The 15,150-nt window shown below is 46.1% G+C and overlaps 1 protein-coding gene and 1 pseudogene across 2 annotated transcripts; both read left to right on the top strand.

Annotated features, from left to right (window-relative positions):
- The first annotated feature begins 4,906 nt into the window (after nt 1-4,906).
- On the top strand, nt 4,907-9,448 carry MLF2 (myeloid leukemia factor 2). 2 transcript variants are annotated; one of them, XM_025048723.1, is made up of 8 exons: nt 4,907-5,138; nt 5,657-5,735; nt 5,988-6,114; nt 6,367-6,402; nt 6,975-7,028; nt 7,431-7,559; nt 7,729-7,888; nt 8,438-8,625. In XM_025048723.1, exons 2-8 carry the CDS (start codon nt 5,686-5,688, stop codon nt 8,623-8,625), a joined length of 744 nt encoding a protein of 247 aa, XP_024904491.1. In that variant the 5' UTR covers nt 4,907-5,138; nt 5,657-5,685. The 2 variants fall into 2 exon arrangements, with proteins under 2 accessions (XP_024904491.1, XP_024904492.1); XM_025048724.1 differs by lacking the exon at nt 4,907-5,138 and adding an exon at nt 8,900-9,448 and having other exon boundaries at nt 5,686-5,735; nt 8,438-8,650.
- A 2,407-nt stretch (nt 9,449-11,855) lies between these two features.
- Nucleotides 11,856-11,974, top strand: LOC112481917 (annotated as a pseudogene).
- Nucleotides 11,975-15,150: the final 3,176 nt, after the last annotated feature.

Genomic DNA, 15,150 nt, shown 5'->3' with positions numbered 1-15,150 from the left:
GGACTTAATAATCAAAAGAAGGCAATGAAATTGTTGGCTAAACCCTCCCAGGTGACTCCAGTCTCAGAAGTCCTGTTCTCACTCTTCCCAGTATCCCTAAGTGACTCCATTATGCTCTTCCATGGTTTTAAGTCCCACTGCCAACACATACCTCAAACACTGATGACTCTCAAATCTATATCTCTAGCACTGGCTTCTCTCCTAAGTGACAGCCATGACTCCAATTCTCTTCTATTTATCTCTCCCTGGATCCTGCACGGCTCCTCAAATCCCACATATTTCAACTGAAATTCTCTCATTTTCTATTTCAGTTAAAGGTAATGTCCTCCATTCATTCATTCGTGCCAAGGGGTCATCTGAGATTTACCCTTCTTTCTCTCTTTCACATTTTACTTTTTAAAGATTCTTTGAATGCTTTCTTCTCTCTCCAAGCCCAGTCCTACCTCTACTCCAGGGATCAACATCACTTGCTGACTTGAAGCTTAATTAATTAGAGTTTTCGATTACTTTTTAAGAATTTTTGTATCTTCAGCACTTACTTCATAGCATATTGTAAAAGCTCAAAAATATTTCCTGAAATAAACTGCCTTTCTACCTAAAATACAAATAGGCTGTTGTAATTTTTCTACATAAAACCCTTTGATAGCTTCCCCAGGCCTACTGAATTAAGTCCAGAAACAAACAGGGCCCTTCAAAGTCTGGTCCCTTTAACTTCCGTAGCCTTCTCTCACACCACTGTTCTGCCTCAAAAGTTCTGGTTCAGCCATTTCTAAAATAAATTCCACATATTTCTTCCCAAATGGGGCATACCTTTGTGCCCTTGCATTGATCACATTTTCTCCCTGGAATGCTCTCTTGGCTCCCCTACACCCAAAGTCACTTACTCCCTCTCCCGAACCACTTTTGCTCTTTCAATACACATCGGTCTATTGCAGACTTCATCACTGAATCATAATTGATTCCGTGTTGCTCACCCTCTTGGGCAGAGCCCATGTCTTGTCTTTTCATCCCCAGCACCTAGCACTATGCCTGGCACATAGTAGGAGGTCAGTAAATATTTATCGACATGAACTACCATACAGGTAGTACAAAAATCAATCCTTAATGCCCATATTAATCACAAGACATACTGCCTCCTTCAGGATATCTTCTTGAAATGATCAAAAGATCTTAAGACTTAAAACTCCAACGCTAATGCCAACCATTAACATTAGCATATCTATACAAGATAGTCTAATATCTAACATCTTATGGTCAAACTAGGTATTGAATTCATTTATTCCTGTTGTCCACATTTCCTCCTGCTTTAAGTGGCTAGCTTCTAAAGGTAGGACTGTCCAGGTCTGTTATCTTGTATAGCCACATAGTCAGGATCTTCTAGCCAGACCCAATTTCTATGTACTATTCTATGTACTATTCAGTATGGTGTGGCAAGCCAAATGGTAATTTATTTTTCATTCAGTTGCCCAGAGCAAAACCTTGAAGTCCTTCTCTCCCTCATATTGCATCCATCCATTCATCAGTAAATTCTGTTAGCTCCATCTTCAAAATATATCTAGAATCTGACCATTTCTCATCACCTCCACTGACTCTGATTTACTCACAGCCACCATCATATCTTAACTAGATTAAGGCCAACAGCATGCTAACAGGTCTGTTTCTACTGCTGTCCCCCAGTAGTCTTTTCTCTGTAAAACAGCCAGCACGATCCTTTTGTAGGTCTTACAAACTCCCACATTATCTGCTTCCTTCTTTCTCTGTGACCTTATCTCTTACTACTGCTCTTCCCTCATTCACATCAGTCTGGGCACATTGGCTTCTTTGTTGTTCCTTGAACACACTAAACATACTTCTGCCTCAGAGCCTTTGCACTTGCTATTTCCTCTGCTCAGGAAGATCTCACCCCAGCTATCCTTCATGTTCAGATCTCTGCTTAAATGTCACCTTATCAGTGAGGGCTTCCCTAGTCACCTGAGAAGCAACCACCTCCCAGCTGCCTGCCTGGTCCTCTATCCCCCTTCTACCTTGCTTTATATTTTTCTGTATCACTATTATATCTCCAGAGCCAGGAACAGTACCTGACATGTAGTAGGCATTCAATAAATGTTTGTTGAGTGGATATGGATATATAAACAAACTAAAAAGCTGATTTAAAAAAAAATACTCCTGAGTCACTTTTCAATCTCTCCCTGATCTGGTGTCCACTGTACAACTCAATCTCTCTACCTGGGGCACCTTAGTGCTAATTTTCAGGGTTTATCTCCCTCCCCTAATGGATATGCACATATACTTACACGCATACACTTGGTTACACCCATTCACTTTGGGTCAGGCAGGAAATCCAATCTTCTCTAACTCCCACATCATTGCCCCATCATCACTCCGTTCCAATATCCAACTGCCCTGGGATTGCTCCAGATCTGTGACCTTGCATCTAAAAAGGCCCCTTTTCTGGCCAAGCTCTGCTCTCTCTCAAGGACTTCCTGACTTTGGATCCATCAGATAAGGAAGTAAATATAGGAACTACTTTGTTTCTCTTCCTCCCAAAAAGTCTATCCTTGTGTTAAGCCTCACCCCTAGCAGGATCCACTCTCCCTCCTACATCTTATCACCTACAAGACAATCCACTGACTGGGGAATTTCTGTTCATCAGAGTTCATTGGACAGAGATGGATGGATGGATGGAAGGAAGGAAGGAAGGAAGGAAGGAAGGATGGAAGGAAGGAAGGAAGGAAGGAAGGGAGAAAAAAAGAGAAATGGTGGAAGAGCAGGAGGGTGGGAAGGTGAGAGAGAAGGGAAAGGAAGGCTATGAAGTAAGAGACACAAACTCTGGTTGTGGGGCACAGAAAGGTTACCTGTAAAATTACATTCTTTCAATTCCTGGAGTGGATAGCTACTTATACATCTCTGGGGACTTAGGAAATGACTTCTTTTATCTCCTCCTTCATCCTTATCTGTTCGAAGATTCTTTTTTTAACCTGAGACAAAGCCCAGGTTTGGAGCTTTCTCTCATATTTAGAGGCTAAGTTGTAATTTGTATATACTATTTCGTTCTGCTCTGCAGTTGGACATGCACACGTGGGAAGGGCCGACTTAAGTTAAATGTGGATTTCCACTGCTGGTGGTCGGTGTGCTTAAACACGCTTGTTCAAGGGTCAGCTGTACTAATAGGGGACATAATACATTGAAATGAATATTTAAAATCACTTAAAGGTAAAAACGACTGATCACATTCTTAAGTTTGGAAGGAAGAAGAAAAAGGGCTCTAGGCACCTAATGGCAGTAGGTAGAGTACCAGGTAATAGAAAAAAGAAAAAAGGAGGCTAGAAGCTAAGTTGTATCTTCTCTCTCATCTTGAAGGTTTGGACATGGTGGTATGAGAAGGGAGCTGAAAGGTAAAGAACCACGGTTAAGTCTGGGCTGTGGAACTCTTTCTCACTGGGATAACTGTTGATCCGTGTCAAACTTTTGTTTGGGGCAAGAGAAAAAGGGGCCCTTACATGGTGGGATGTCCAGAGACAGAGCATCTGGAATATAAATGTAAGAGATTTTGTTTCTTTTCCAGAAATATCAATGAAAAACCAATTTTGTTTTATTCTGTCTTTGGTTTTCTTTGGCTTTGCCAGTCTGTCAAGTTCTAATTGATCTGTCTCTATACTTCTCTGTCTCCACTATTATTTTTTACTCTGAAAATGACCAAGTCCAAAGAAATCTGAGAAGCCCTGCTCCTAATACCTTTTCCTGAGTCACCAGGGACCCCTTCCTCCTTCTCCCCTAGGGAAGTACTAGGAACAAATCTTTCTCATTGTCAGGCTCCACAAAGCACTAATATGGCCAGCAGCCAGAGTAAAGAACTGGGGAGCGCTGGAGTTTTGATAAATCTGGTTTAAAGTCCATCCTACACAGTCCAAATCCCCTGACACACAGGGGGAGGGCCCTTCTCTTCAGTTGGGCCAATTTTATGCAAGACATTTACTATGTCAAAGTATCAGTCTTTGGCCTCGGAGTCAGGTCTCCGGGGTTTGTTTCCAGCTCCGCCCCTGAGTGATCCTCGTTAATGGAGCCCTCCATCCTTTTTCTTCCTCTCCCAACCTTTAGACCCTTGACCTACCTACCTGACTAGCAGCAAGTAAGATCAGTGTATGACTGGGAGCTCTTGAGAACACGGGAGTTAGATAAAAGAAAGAGTGAGGTTGGCACTAAACTAAATGATTTCAGAACTAGAGCCTTTTCTCAGTCTGACCCTTTACAGCAGATTAACAGAGGGGTCCAGGGGCCTTGCCAACTCCAGTTCCCTAGGGGCTGTAGTTCCAGCCTGGCCGAAGAACGCCATCTGGCGGCCGAACCCATCAACCTAGATACTCTGCCCCAGCCCGAGTTCTCGAAGCTAGAGCTAGACCTGGGCAGAACTGTCACCTCCTCTACTACGTCACTCTGAGGGCGACGCCCCTGCCTGGATCGCGCTTCCTCCTGAAAGGACTGGCCCTAGTGCTTCCCCCGCAGAAATGCCTCCCTTCCTCCTTCTAGGGCTGAACGCTCCGTGGATAGAAAAACTGCTCCAGGCTCCTCCCAGGAGCCCGCCCCTCCCCCATGGGAACCTGTCCCACGTCCTCTTCCTTCCCCTGAGTGAACGTGCCGCCCGGCCCCAGCCCCGTCCCTGGCGAGGCATGGACTCTTCTGCTCCCCTCGAAACCCTTACAGGGAGCCTCTTCCTGTCCGCAGACCCAAATCAGGTTACCAATTAGCCCCACCTTCTTCTCGCCCCGAGAGAACCCCACAACCTGCCCCGCGCCCTGCCCCCCGCAGCCCCGTCGCCCCAGGAAGGGGCCCTCGACTCCACCCCACGCCCGTCAGTGGGCGGAGCTCCGCGGCTCCGGCCCCGGAGTGGGCGGTCCCACCGTGACGTCACTTCCGTCCGGGCCTGGCCGCGGTTCGGGTTCCGTGGGCCGAGGGGTGGTACGGAGGTGGCAGCTGTGGGAGGAGGCGGCGCGGGAGGCTGTGGAGCTCAGGCCCGGACCAATCCCGCGTTCCGGCCCGCAAGCCCTGATCCTGCAGCGCATCGAGAGGCGAGACCGGCCGGATGGGCCGCTGAGCCCAAATCGGGGACCCGTGAGGCTCGAGCGGAGCGGGGCTGCACGGTATGCGAGTCTGAGATGCGGGGAGGGGAGAGTCAGGCCCGCCTCATCTGCTTGCCTGGCGGGGAGGCCGAGGCTAGGGGAGCCACTGACAGTTGCAATGGGGACAACGAGGCCCGCCAGAGGAGGCCTGGCAGCGGCTGAGTGTAAGGAGGGGGCGGGGTGGTTGGGGTCATTAATGGGCGTAGGGCCAGCACTTGGGATTCGCATCCGGAACTGTGGCGTCGGGGGAGGGGAGTATGCTTCTTGCCAGGGCTTTGGGAAGAGGATGGCTCTGAGTGGGGGAAGCAGAAAACTGAGAGTCTTGGAAATTTTCCCATGGCCCTCCTTTGAGAGAGCGAGGTTTGAAGAGCTCTTCTCTCCCTAGAGGGTGGTATTGAACACCTGGAGAAGGGTCTCACTGGAGTTTTTAGGGGGTCAGCTACAGTATTTGGAAGGGACAGTGCTGTGAGAGTCCCAACACTGAGCCGGTGTGCAAAGCCTGGCTTTCTCAAAGTATCTGAGCTTCCCCATCTTTACAGTGTTGAGCCCCTCTGGAGCTAAAATCAGGATGTTCCGCTTCATGAGGGACGTGGAGCCTGAGGATCCCATGTTCCTGATGTGAGTATTCCCTCCCCCGCATGCTCTAGAGCACTCATCCCACTCCACTTCAGGTCTCAGAGTAGTTCCAACAGACATCTGGGTTCCCACTGCTGGCACTGATTGAAACTGGTTGGATACTCAGCTCCAGCTCGGACTTAGAGGGGAAATAGGCATCTGTGCCACTGTTTCCCTAGGACTGTTTTCTTTTGCGGAGAGAAGCAGTCGACTACTTGGCCCTTCTGCCATCCACACTGTATACTCACTCCACAGGGACCCCTTTGCTATTCACCGTCAGCATATGAACCGAATGTTGTCTGGTGGCTTTGGATATAGCCCCTTTCTCAGCATCACAGATGGCAACATGCCAGGGACCAGGCCCGCCAGCCGCAGGATGCAGGTAATGGTGCTGCAATATACCTGAAACCCAAAGAAAAGTTGGAGGGTGGTTAGTAAAGCCCTTGATTTTTCTTGTATTACAGCCACCTCAGCAAGTGGGATGAACTGGAAGTGGGGGAAGGGGTCTGGAAAAAGGGCTTAGTGATCTTTTGAGAGAAGGATGGGAAAAGTCGAGGCCATAGGTTTGGTTTGGGATTCCAATGAGATAGGTAGGATGTGGTATCTAATTTCTGTGCTTTCTGTGTTCCTGTAGGCTGGGGCTGTCTCCCCCTTTGGGATGCTGGGAATGGTGAGTCCTAATCTCCTGTGTTCTTCCATCTCAGACACACTCTATACGCTTAATACTTCCAAATGTGCCTCTCTAGAATAGCCTTATGGGTAACCCTAGAATCTTTTTATAGTGGTCACAAAGCTCTACGCCTGCTTGCTGTGTGCTATCAGTCCTGAGCTAAAGATGCTAATTTATTGATTCCGGTCTTTCTAGGAGCGATACTCATTAGGAAATGTAATTGTCTAGCAGTTTGTCATTTTGAGGAGGGAGGGAGGTGTGGTCGAAGGGTCAACTAGATACAGTTGTTAGATTTTTTAAGTTTCATGCCCAACCCTTTGATAGGTTAGAATCCGATAACTTTGGCATGCTTTCTAAAGACAGGAGGAAATAGGGCAGTTAGAGGAAAGAAAATTGGATCAGAGCAGTCATAGAGACTGAGGAGGTGGGCGGCAGTATATACAAGAAGAAAAACATTCACAAAGAATGAGAAAGCAATTGCTAGATGTGAAGGAAGAGAAAGGGACTGGATAGTTGTGTAGCTAGTGGGTCATCCCTGAGTACTGACTCTGCTTTCCGTCTCCATGCTGCAGTCAGGTGGCTTCATGGACATGTTTGGGATGATGAACGATATGATTGGGAACATGGTGAGACTCTTTCCCCATCCCCTTCCCTGGCCCTGTTCTCAGTGATGGCTGGCAACACCTTGAATCCTTGGAGGCAGGAGTGGGGAAGAGTCCTAGAGAAGGGGTCAAGCAGGATAAAAAATTGAGTCCAGGGAACCCTGGGTTCTTGTGTCTGCTCTTACGCCTGAGTGCGAAGCAGCAGCGGCATGCTTGTTACTATGCAGTTAAGGCTCGATCTCTTAAGGTCCTTCTTGTTTATTGCTGGACTCAGAGGAATTTGGGGGTAATGGTGAGTCCTGACATTTTCTCAGTTCTCACATTTTGTAGGGAAGATATGAGCAAGGACAGGCAGCTGACATGTGGGATCCCGTGTCCAGAGGGGAGCCCCTCTCCTCCAGTCCGATTATACCCTTTCCTCCTCAGGAACACATGACTGCTGGAGGCAACTGCCAGACCTTTTCATCCTCCACTGTCATCTCCTACTCCAATACGGGTGATGGTGCCCCCAAGGTCTATCAGGAGACGTCAGAGATGCGCTCAGCCCCAGGCGGGGTGAGTTGGAGGGCTTCTCCTCTCCCAGAGAAAGCCGGATTGAACGGCAGCCACAGAAACCCTAGCTGCTTTTTTCAAGATTGGGTTGTGGGTGGTTTGTCTCTCCTGGGTTGGTGTTGCCAGGCTTTAAAAGGGGCAGCTGAGTGCTTCGTTTTCTGCCTCATCTTAGATCCGGGAGACTCGGAGGACCGTACGAGACTCAGACAGTGGACTAGAGCAGATGTCCATTGGGCATCACATCCGAGACCGGGCTCACATCCTTCAGCGCTCCCGAAACCACCGCACAGGGGACCAGGAGGAGCGGCAGGACTACATCAACCTGGATGAGAGTGAGTCTTCTTGCTCACCACCCTTCCAGCTTCTTGGCTAGTAGCCCCTCATCCAGTTCCTGTAAACTAGGATATACCAGCTTTCTCTCTCTACCTCCATAGATATTTCTTGGGCAAGGTTATGTGTGAGACCAAGATTACTTCACTTGGAGCCTTGTTGATTTAGAAGCTGAGTCAGGTGCTGGCACTGTCCTCACCAAGGAGAGGCAAACTTTGTCACCTAAGTCAGATATTGATAGTAATCTACCATTTTCCACCTGGATCCTTTTTTTCAAATCAACAAATGTTTATTAAATACTTATCACGTGCTTGGGATTATGCTCCTTAATTATATCATTCCAGATTTCTTTGTCAAGTAGTCAAGCCTGCTATTGGCTCCCAGGAGCCATGTTGAACCCAAAATTGCTAAATACAGAAGTTGTCCTCCCCCACACCGCCCCATTCACCTAGTTTCAGCCTTTGCTGAGATTTTTTCTGTGTTAGAAGCCTGTGGCTCACTCTTGGGTCTGTTTCCAGAAGCCATGTCATGTCTGGTCTCTGTGTCTACAGGTGAGGCTGCAGCATTTGATGATGAGTGGCGGAGGGAGACATCTCGATTCCGGCAGCAGCGCCCTCTGGAATTTCGACGACATGAGGCTTCAGGGGGTGGAGGACGAAGGGCTGAGGGGCCTCCCCGTCTGGCCATACAGGGACCTGAGGACTCCCCCTCCCGACAGTCCCGCCGCTATGACTGGTGAGGGCCCTAGGCCCTCAGCCTCTCTTGTAAGTATTAGAGGAGTGGGGATTGTAAGGTGTCAAGCGTGGGAGGATGCCTGGGGAGCGTACCTCTGCACATTCCTCTGCCAGGAGGCAGAAGCAGTCCAGGTGTCCAGCAAATACTGCCTTTGATAGCAGTCTTACTTGATACAGAGAGAGAGAACAATGCTCTCACTGCCATAGGGGTTAAACCTCAATTCCTGGCTTTTATATTTTGTCTTCCTTTTGATTATTGCTCATCTCTTCCCCTTCTAGGTACAGACTGAGAGGCTGAGAGATCATCCCCTCAAAAAATTTCTTCCTCTCCAACTCCTACTCCCACTTTAATATTAAATTAACAGGCAAGCTGGCCCCACTTCTCCCTGGGGGTCTCAGGGAGATCCTTCCACTGTCCTCTTTACCTACTTTTTCCTTTAATCTCCTTACCACGATGACTCCACTTGTCCTGTATCTGCTAACTTGATTTTTCATTTTGCTGCTCCACCTTTGAACCTCCTCACCTGCCCCATTCTACCCCTGCCATGCATTGAAGGCTTTTGTGGGGAGCTCTGGGTTTAGGAGTCTCCTCCATTCCTCAGCTACCCTAGATCTTTGCCCACCTCCTCCTCAGACTCCCCACTTCAGGGGCCATAGCCCTCGTCCAGGACTGTATGGCGAGAGAGGACTAGTTCCCCAACTTTTCTCCCTTCCCACCGTCTACACATCACAAAAATCTTTCCTATGCCCTTCTCTGCCTTTATTTTTTGACTTGTGCAACTTGTAACTAGGTGTTTATGGAATAAAGGAGAATGGAAAAAAGACCAAGTAGGTTTCTGGCTTTACTTTTGATCTTTTCCCTGTTCAGTTTCAACTCTCCTGTCTCCTTCTAGTCACCTTACCTTCCCTGTGTCCATGTGTGGCCTTCATCACTTGAGTTCAGGCCCAGTACCTCAATGGGAATGACATTGGGACTGTCAGGGCACTGGCAGATGAGAAGCAGCAGTGGAATTCAGCTGGGCGAGCCTAGGAGCATTAAATGTAAGCATCTGTATTACTGGCTCTCTCCCTTGCTTTTTCTGTAACTTCATTTGTCAGGGGGACTATCTGGCATACAGGTGCCTGAGGAATTTGCTGCCCCCTTGTCCCTTGGGTATAGTCTCTCCCCTGGGCTCAGGGTGGGAACACGTGGTACAGAGCAGGAAGGAGCCCAAATAACCCTATGCAGGCCTTCAAGGGGGAGGAACTCTGGGGTCAGCAATGTTCTACCAAATATTCTTCAGACCCTTCATCCCCAGTTGTGGAGAATTTGAGCCCATTTTTTTTGAGAAGAGAGAAGAAAACTAATCTGGAACCTGAGCAGTACTAGAAGGACATGAGGGGCTCAAATTTCTCAAGACATTCACTCTTGCTCTACCTAGCTCAGCCAAATGGGTCACACTGTTCCTCTTGGGAACTTAATAATGATGGTAAATGCTTGTGAGAGTCTGATGATGGTTTCCTCTACAGAAATCTTTAGTTCTTTTCAGTTAGTAAATCAAAGGCAAACAAAACACAAAATCCAAGTTCAAGGCTCCGGGTCTTCTCAGCTAAGGGAGGTTTTTCCCCATGTTACTGATGGACAAATAGATTCAAGAGGATTTGTCCAATTGTTCAACGAGCAGAAAGATGAAGTTGAGCTCAACAATCAGGCACTGACTACCTAGTCCAAGGCAGGTGTTAAATCTTATTAAATAGAACTGGTAAAGATGCATGGCCAGAGTTAAGGGAACCAACCCAGTGGCTAAGAATCCATCCAGGAATCCCAGAAGTCAGATGGGTATAAATAATCCATCTCCACCTGGGTGCTGAATTGTGGACAGTGGTACTCAGTGCCTACAGCCCTCAGCTTCAAATGTAATCTGTGCTCTGTCCTGACAGACACATGTTTACTTCCTCTGGGAGTGGGAGTAGCCCACATCAGTCTCCTGAGGAGGCAGCAGGTGAAAGAGCACTAGAGTTGTAGAAGGAGCCCAGAGGCTGGGTCCTCAGCTCAGCTCAGCTCTCCACTAACCTAGCCATGTGGTCTTGGGCAGGTCATTCACTTCCCCTGGACCACAGCTGTATAGGTCCCTTCTAGCTACAAAATCTAAGGCTACAGTTCAGCTCAACTTCTCAACCTGGGTTTCAGTTCCAGTGTCCATACTCATGGGTGTAGTTCTAAGTGGAGGCTGGAGCAGGGCAAGGGGTGCCCTTATTTTCATCTAGGTGAGTCACTAGTGTTTCACAAGCTTTCCCATTTGAGTTCTGGCTTTCAGACATACACATTTTCACCTCTGCTCTCTGCTCTTGGGTGAGGACTACACTTCAACTCAGTACTTATTCCTAGGGCCTGTGACTGTAGTTCTGTCCTGTTGTGGGAAATTTGTTAGCAACAGCCTCTCGGTGAGGTGCTCAAGGACCAGCCCCCGGCACTTTCTGACCTGTCTGGTTGAGGGCCAGGCAGCAGAGACAGGAAGGGAACTCCTGGCAGGCATGCTAATGTTTTATTTCTGGTCAGCTCTCCAACTGGGCCCAGTCTCATTCACAAGGGCCAGCCCCTCGGCCCTCAGCCCAACATGTCCAGAGGACATGGTCAGACTGACTCAGGTTATTTCCCCCACCCCAGAAAATTATAGGTTGGAAGAGGCTAAAACTTGGTGGGAGACTATGAATTATGTAGAGGAGTGAAATGACTACAGACTGACATGAGCAAGACCTGGCTCTACCACTTAGCTATGAGTCTGGGGAAGATTCTTAATCTCTCAACATCAGTTTCTTGCTTTGTGAAATGGGCCTTTCTAGGAACTGGTGGCAGTAGGGTCATGGATTCATACCTCAGAATTGTGAGAACTGAGTACAGAGAAAGAATTTCACACAGTGCATGGGCTGTAAAAGACTGAGTTCTCCCCAATTACTCTGCCCCAGTCTTGCTCCTTCAGTTCTCTCTGTGGTCCTTATTCCTGGTTCCATCCTTAGGACTCCTAAAATACCTCCAGACACAACCTGCCTCCAGACCTCCATTCTCCCATCTACCAGTATCATCTTTCACCTTTTCATGCCTCAGCTTCACAGACCAACAAGCGGAAACAAATGTTTTGGGCCATTCTGACCCAGCCTTACTTGCAGCTCTGGATTTTCCCCCAGCTCCTGGGGTAACAAAGGGCTTCTCTCAGGCCATTCCAGTTGGGCTAAGGATAAGAAAAAAGTAGGCTTTGTCTACGGCCATGCCACCCTGAACAAGCCCAATCCTGTCTGATCTCGGAAGCTAAGCAGGGTCAGGCCTGGTTAGTACTTGGATGGGAGACCACCTAGGAAGACCAAGTGCTATAGGTGTAAAAAATAAAAAATAAGGGATTGTAAGCTGACAAGGTCCTTGAAATCTGTGAGGTCAACCAAGGGTTGCCTCACCTGAAAAAGAAAAAAAAAGGAAAAAAAGTAGGCTTTACCTCTCTCCTGCTTAGACATCGCTGGGATCTTCAGATAAGAGAGGTGGGAGCCAGGTGAGGCTGCACTAGGGGAAGAGGAGGGTAGGGACAATTAGGCCTAGGAGCTGCTGAGAGGTAAGAGACATAACCAAGGAGTCTGGGGGCACTGGGAGAGAAGACTTCATATAGCTAGTTTCCTTGAGGAGCTTCCCAGCTATCTTCCATCCCTGGGAAGAACCTATGAGGGGCATGGAGCTCATGTGACTTGAAGAAAGAGCACTTGCAGGGGCTGGGATGCAGAAGACTGGTATTGCTGCTCAAGGTGAGCCTGCAGCCCCCTATGCAGAATGCTGACAGCTCTGAGCTTTCCCAGCCTCAATGTCTGGCCTTAAATAGTATCTTGGGGGACAAGGAGAAGCAGGTAAGTACTTCCCCTTTTGGACTCAAGCCTTTCCATCTCTCTGGACTGTCCCTGAGATGAGATGACCAGGGTTAGTACAGTTCCTTGCCCTTTCTCTGTCCTTTATGGTTCATTTCTTCTTCTCTGAAGACCTTATCTCTTAAATAGGAATAGGGTTCTGCCCCTGGTTTCTGCCAGAATCCATTCTATCCTCTTCATCTCTGTCACCTGTCACCTGGAGAATTTGCAGGTTATGGACAATTATCCCCAAGACGTCAGTGTTCTCCAGCCAGGCCAGCCAAGTATCTGAGGAGTCTGAGACTAGGACTTTTGGACACATGAAACTAGAGGATAGGAGAGAAGGGGGCATGGGAAAGGGCTGTAGAGATGAGACTGAAAGGAAGAGAAATACCTTGGGAAAGGTCAAGGTGACAGTGAAGTGGCAAATGGTTTGATGAAAGTAAACAAAGCTAGGTTCTTAGAGAACTACTGGTGAACTTAGATAAAGATATCCTGCATTTTGGGAGGTAAGTGGGGAATTCCAATTTACAGGGAATGTGTCAGGGAAGAATAGAAGCTGATTCCCAATACAGCTAACCCTTGATTTAAGCAAACTAAGTATATGATGTAACTTTAGGGTTGAAAGAGATCTTAGAGATCACCTTTGGACTTTCCCAAACGTGACAGCAAATCAGAATCAGTACACCAGACCTACTAAAGCAGAATCTCAAGGTTGGAGAGGATTCCAAGGCAACTTAGCAACAAATTACACATGTCATCCAAACCCTGGCTCCTATTTTACTGTGGAAGAAATAGGGGTGACTTGTGGAACATCATACAGCAACCTAGCAGCATGGCAAGAACCAGGACTCAAATCTAGATTGACACAAATGATACTAATGTGCTGTACAGAATGATTTATCATGGGGGTCCTTTAAATAGAAAGTTCCTTGATGACTTAAATTTAAATTTATATTAAAATTTACCCAAGTAATAACATAGTGTTTAAAATGACAGGCTGCTAGTAGCCCAATATGTCTGTTTTTAAAATATATATTTTTTAACATACAGTAAAATTGCTGTGTATAGTTTCTGTGAATTTTAACTCTTATAGATTAGTGTAAGTACTACAGTCATGATCAGAACAGTTCCATCCCCCCCAAACCCTCTCCTGCTGTTCCTTAACACCCTTCCTGCAATCCTAACCCTTGGATTTGTTCTCCATTGCTAGTTTTTCTATTTCCAGAATGTCATATAATGAAATCATACAGTAGGTAATCTTTTGAGAGTGGCTCTTCACTTGGCTTAATACTTTTGAGATTCATTCACGTTATGTGTATTAATAGTTTGCTACTTTTTATTGTTGAGTAGCATTCTACTATGTAGTCTGTTTATTTTTCACCGGTCAAAGACCATTCTAGTTGTTTCCAGCTTTTGGCAATTATGAAAAGAGCTGCTATATTTGTGTCCATGATTTCGTGTGAACATGTTTTAGTTTCTTTAGGAATGAAATGGAATGGGATTGCTAGATCATATGGTAAATGTATATTTAACTTAATAAGAAAATGCCAAACTTTTCCAGAATGGCTGCACCATTTTGCACTCCCAACAACAATATGAGAGAGCTCTAGTTGCTTTGCATCCTTGCCAGGAGTTGGTATTGTTAGTTTTTATTTTATCTAGCCCGTTCTATTAGGTTTATAGGTTTTCTCCTATTCTAACAGATATCTTATCATGACTTTAATTTGTATTTCCCTAACGACTAATGATGATGAGCATCTTTTCATGTGCTTATCTGCCACCATTATAGCTTTTTTGATGAAGACACTTTATCAAAGAAGGCACTTCATCAAAGAAGCTATAATGGTGGCAAATAAGCACACGAAAAGATTGTATTATAGAAATTGTATTACTGTGTTGGGGGAGTGTTTAAGTCTTTTGGCCATTTTTCAAAATTGGGGTTTTTTTTTTTACTGTTGGGTTTTGAGAGCTCTTCATATATTCTGGTTAGAAGTCCATTGTTAGATAGGGATTTGCAAATATTTCTTCCCATTTTGTAGCTTCTCCTCCTCTTGATGTTGTCTTTTTCAAAGTGAAAGTTCTGAATTTTGATGAAGTTCAACTTACCACTTTTTTCTTTTATGAATCATATTTTTGGTGTCATATCTAAGAATGCTTTGCCTAACGCCTAGTAACTAAGATTTTCTCCTATGCTGTCTTCTAAAAGTTTTCTAGTTCTATATTTTATATTTACATCTCTCTTCTTAAGTTGGTTTATCTCATCTAAGTTGTTGAATGTATGTGTGTAGAATTGTTTGTCATACTCCCTTACTAACTTTTTAATGTCTGTGGGGTATACAGCGGTATCTCCTCTTTTATTCCTGATATTGGTAATTTCTCTCTCTCTCTCATCAGTATGGCTAGAGGTTTATTAATTTTATCGATCAATTCAAAGAATCACTTTTGGTTTCATTTACCTTTTCTGTTTTTCTGTTTTCAATTTCAGTTATTTTTGCTCTTATGGCTTTCTTCTGCTTGTTTCTTTTTGCTCTCCTTTATATACCTTCTCACAGTAGAAGTACAGATTGTTAGCGTCAGACCTTCTTTTCAATATAAGCATGTGATGCTATAATTTTTCCTCTAATCACTGTTAGCTGAATCTCATATATTTTAATATTTTTTAT

This window comes from Pteropus alecto, unplaced genomic scaffold (assembly GCF_000325575.1).
Source record: "Pteropus alecto unplaced genomic scaffold, ASM32557v1 scaffold94, whole genome shotgun sequence".
Lineage (NCBI taxonomy): Eukaryota > Metazoa > Chordata > Mammalia > Chiroptera > Pteropodidae > Pteropus > Pteropus alecto.
This window is presented reverse-complemented; position numbering and strand designations above follow the sequence as displayed.

Excerpts from the sequence above, each read along its gene's own strand:
- MLF2 (XM_025048724.1), top strand. The coding sequence starts at position 5,686 with ATGTTCCGCTTCATGAGGGACGTGGAGCCTGAGGATCCCATGTTCCTG. Across the intron at positions 6,115-6,366 it reads CCGCCAGCCGCAGGATGCAG|GCTGGGGCTGTCTCCCCCTT; the intron begins GTAATGGTGCTG and ends GTGTTCCTGTAG. Across the intron at positions 6,403-6,974 it reads CCTTTGGGATGCTGGGAATG|TCAGGTGGCTTCATGGACAT; the intron begins GTGAGTCCTAAT and ends TCCATGCTGCAG.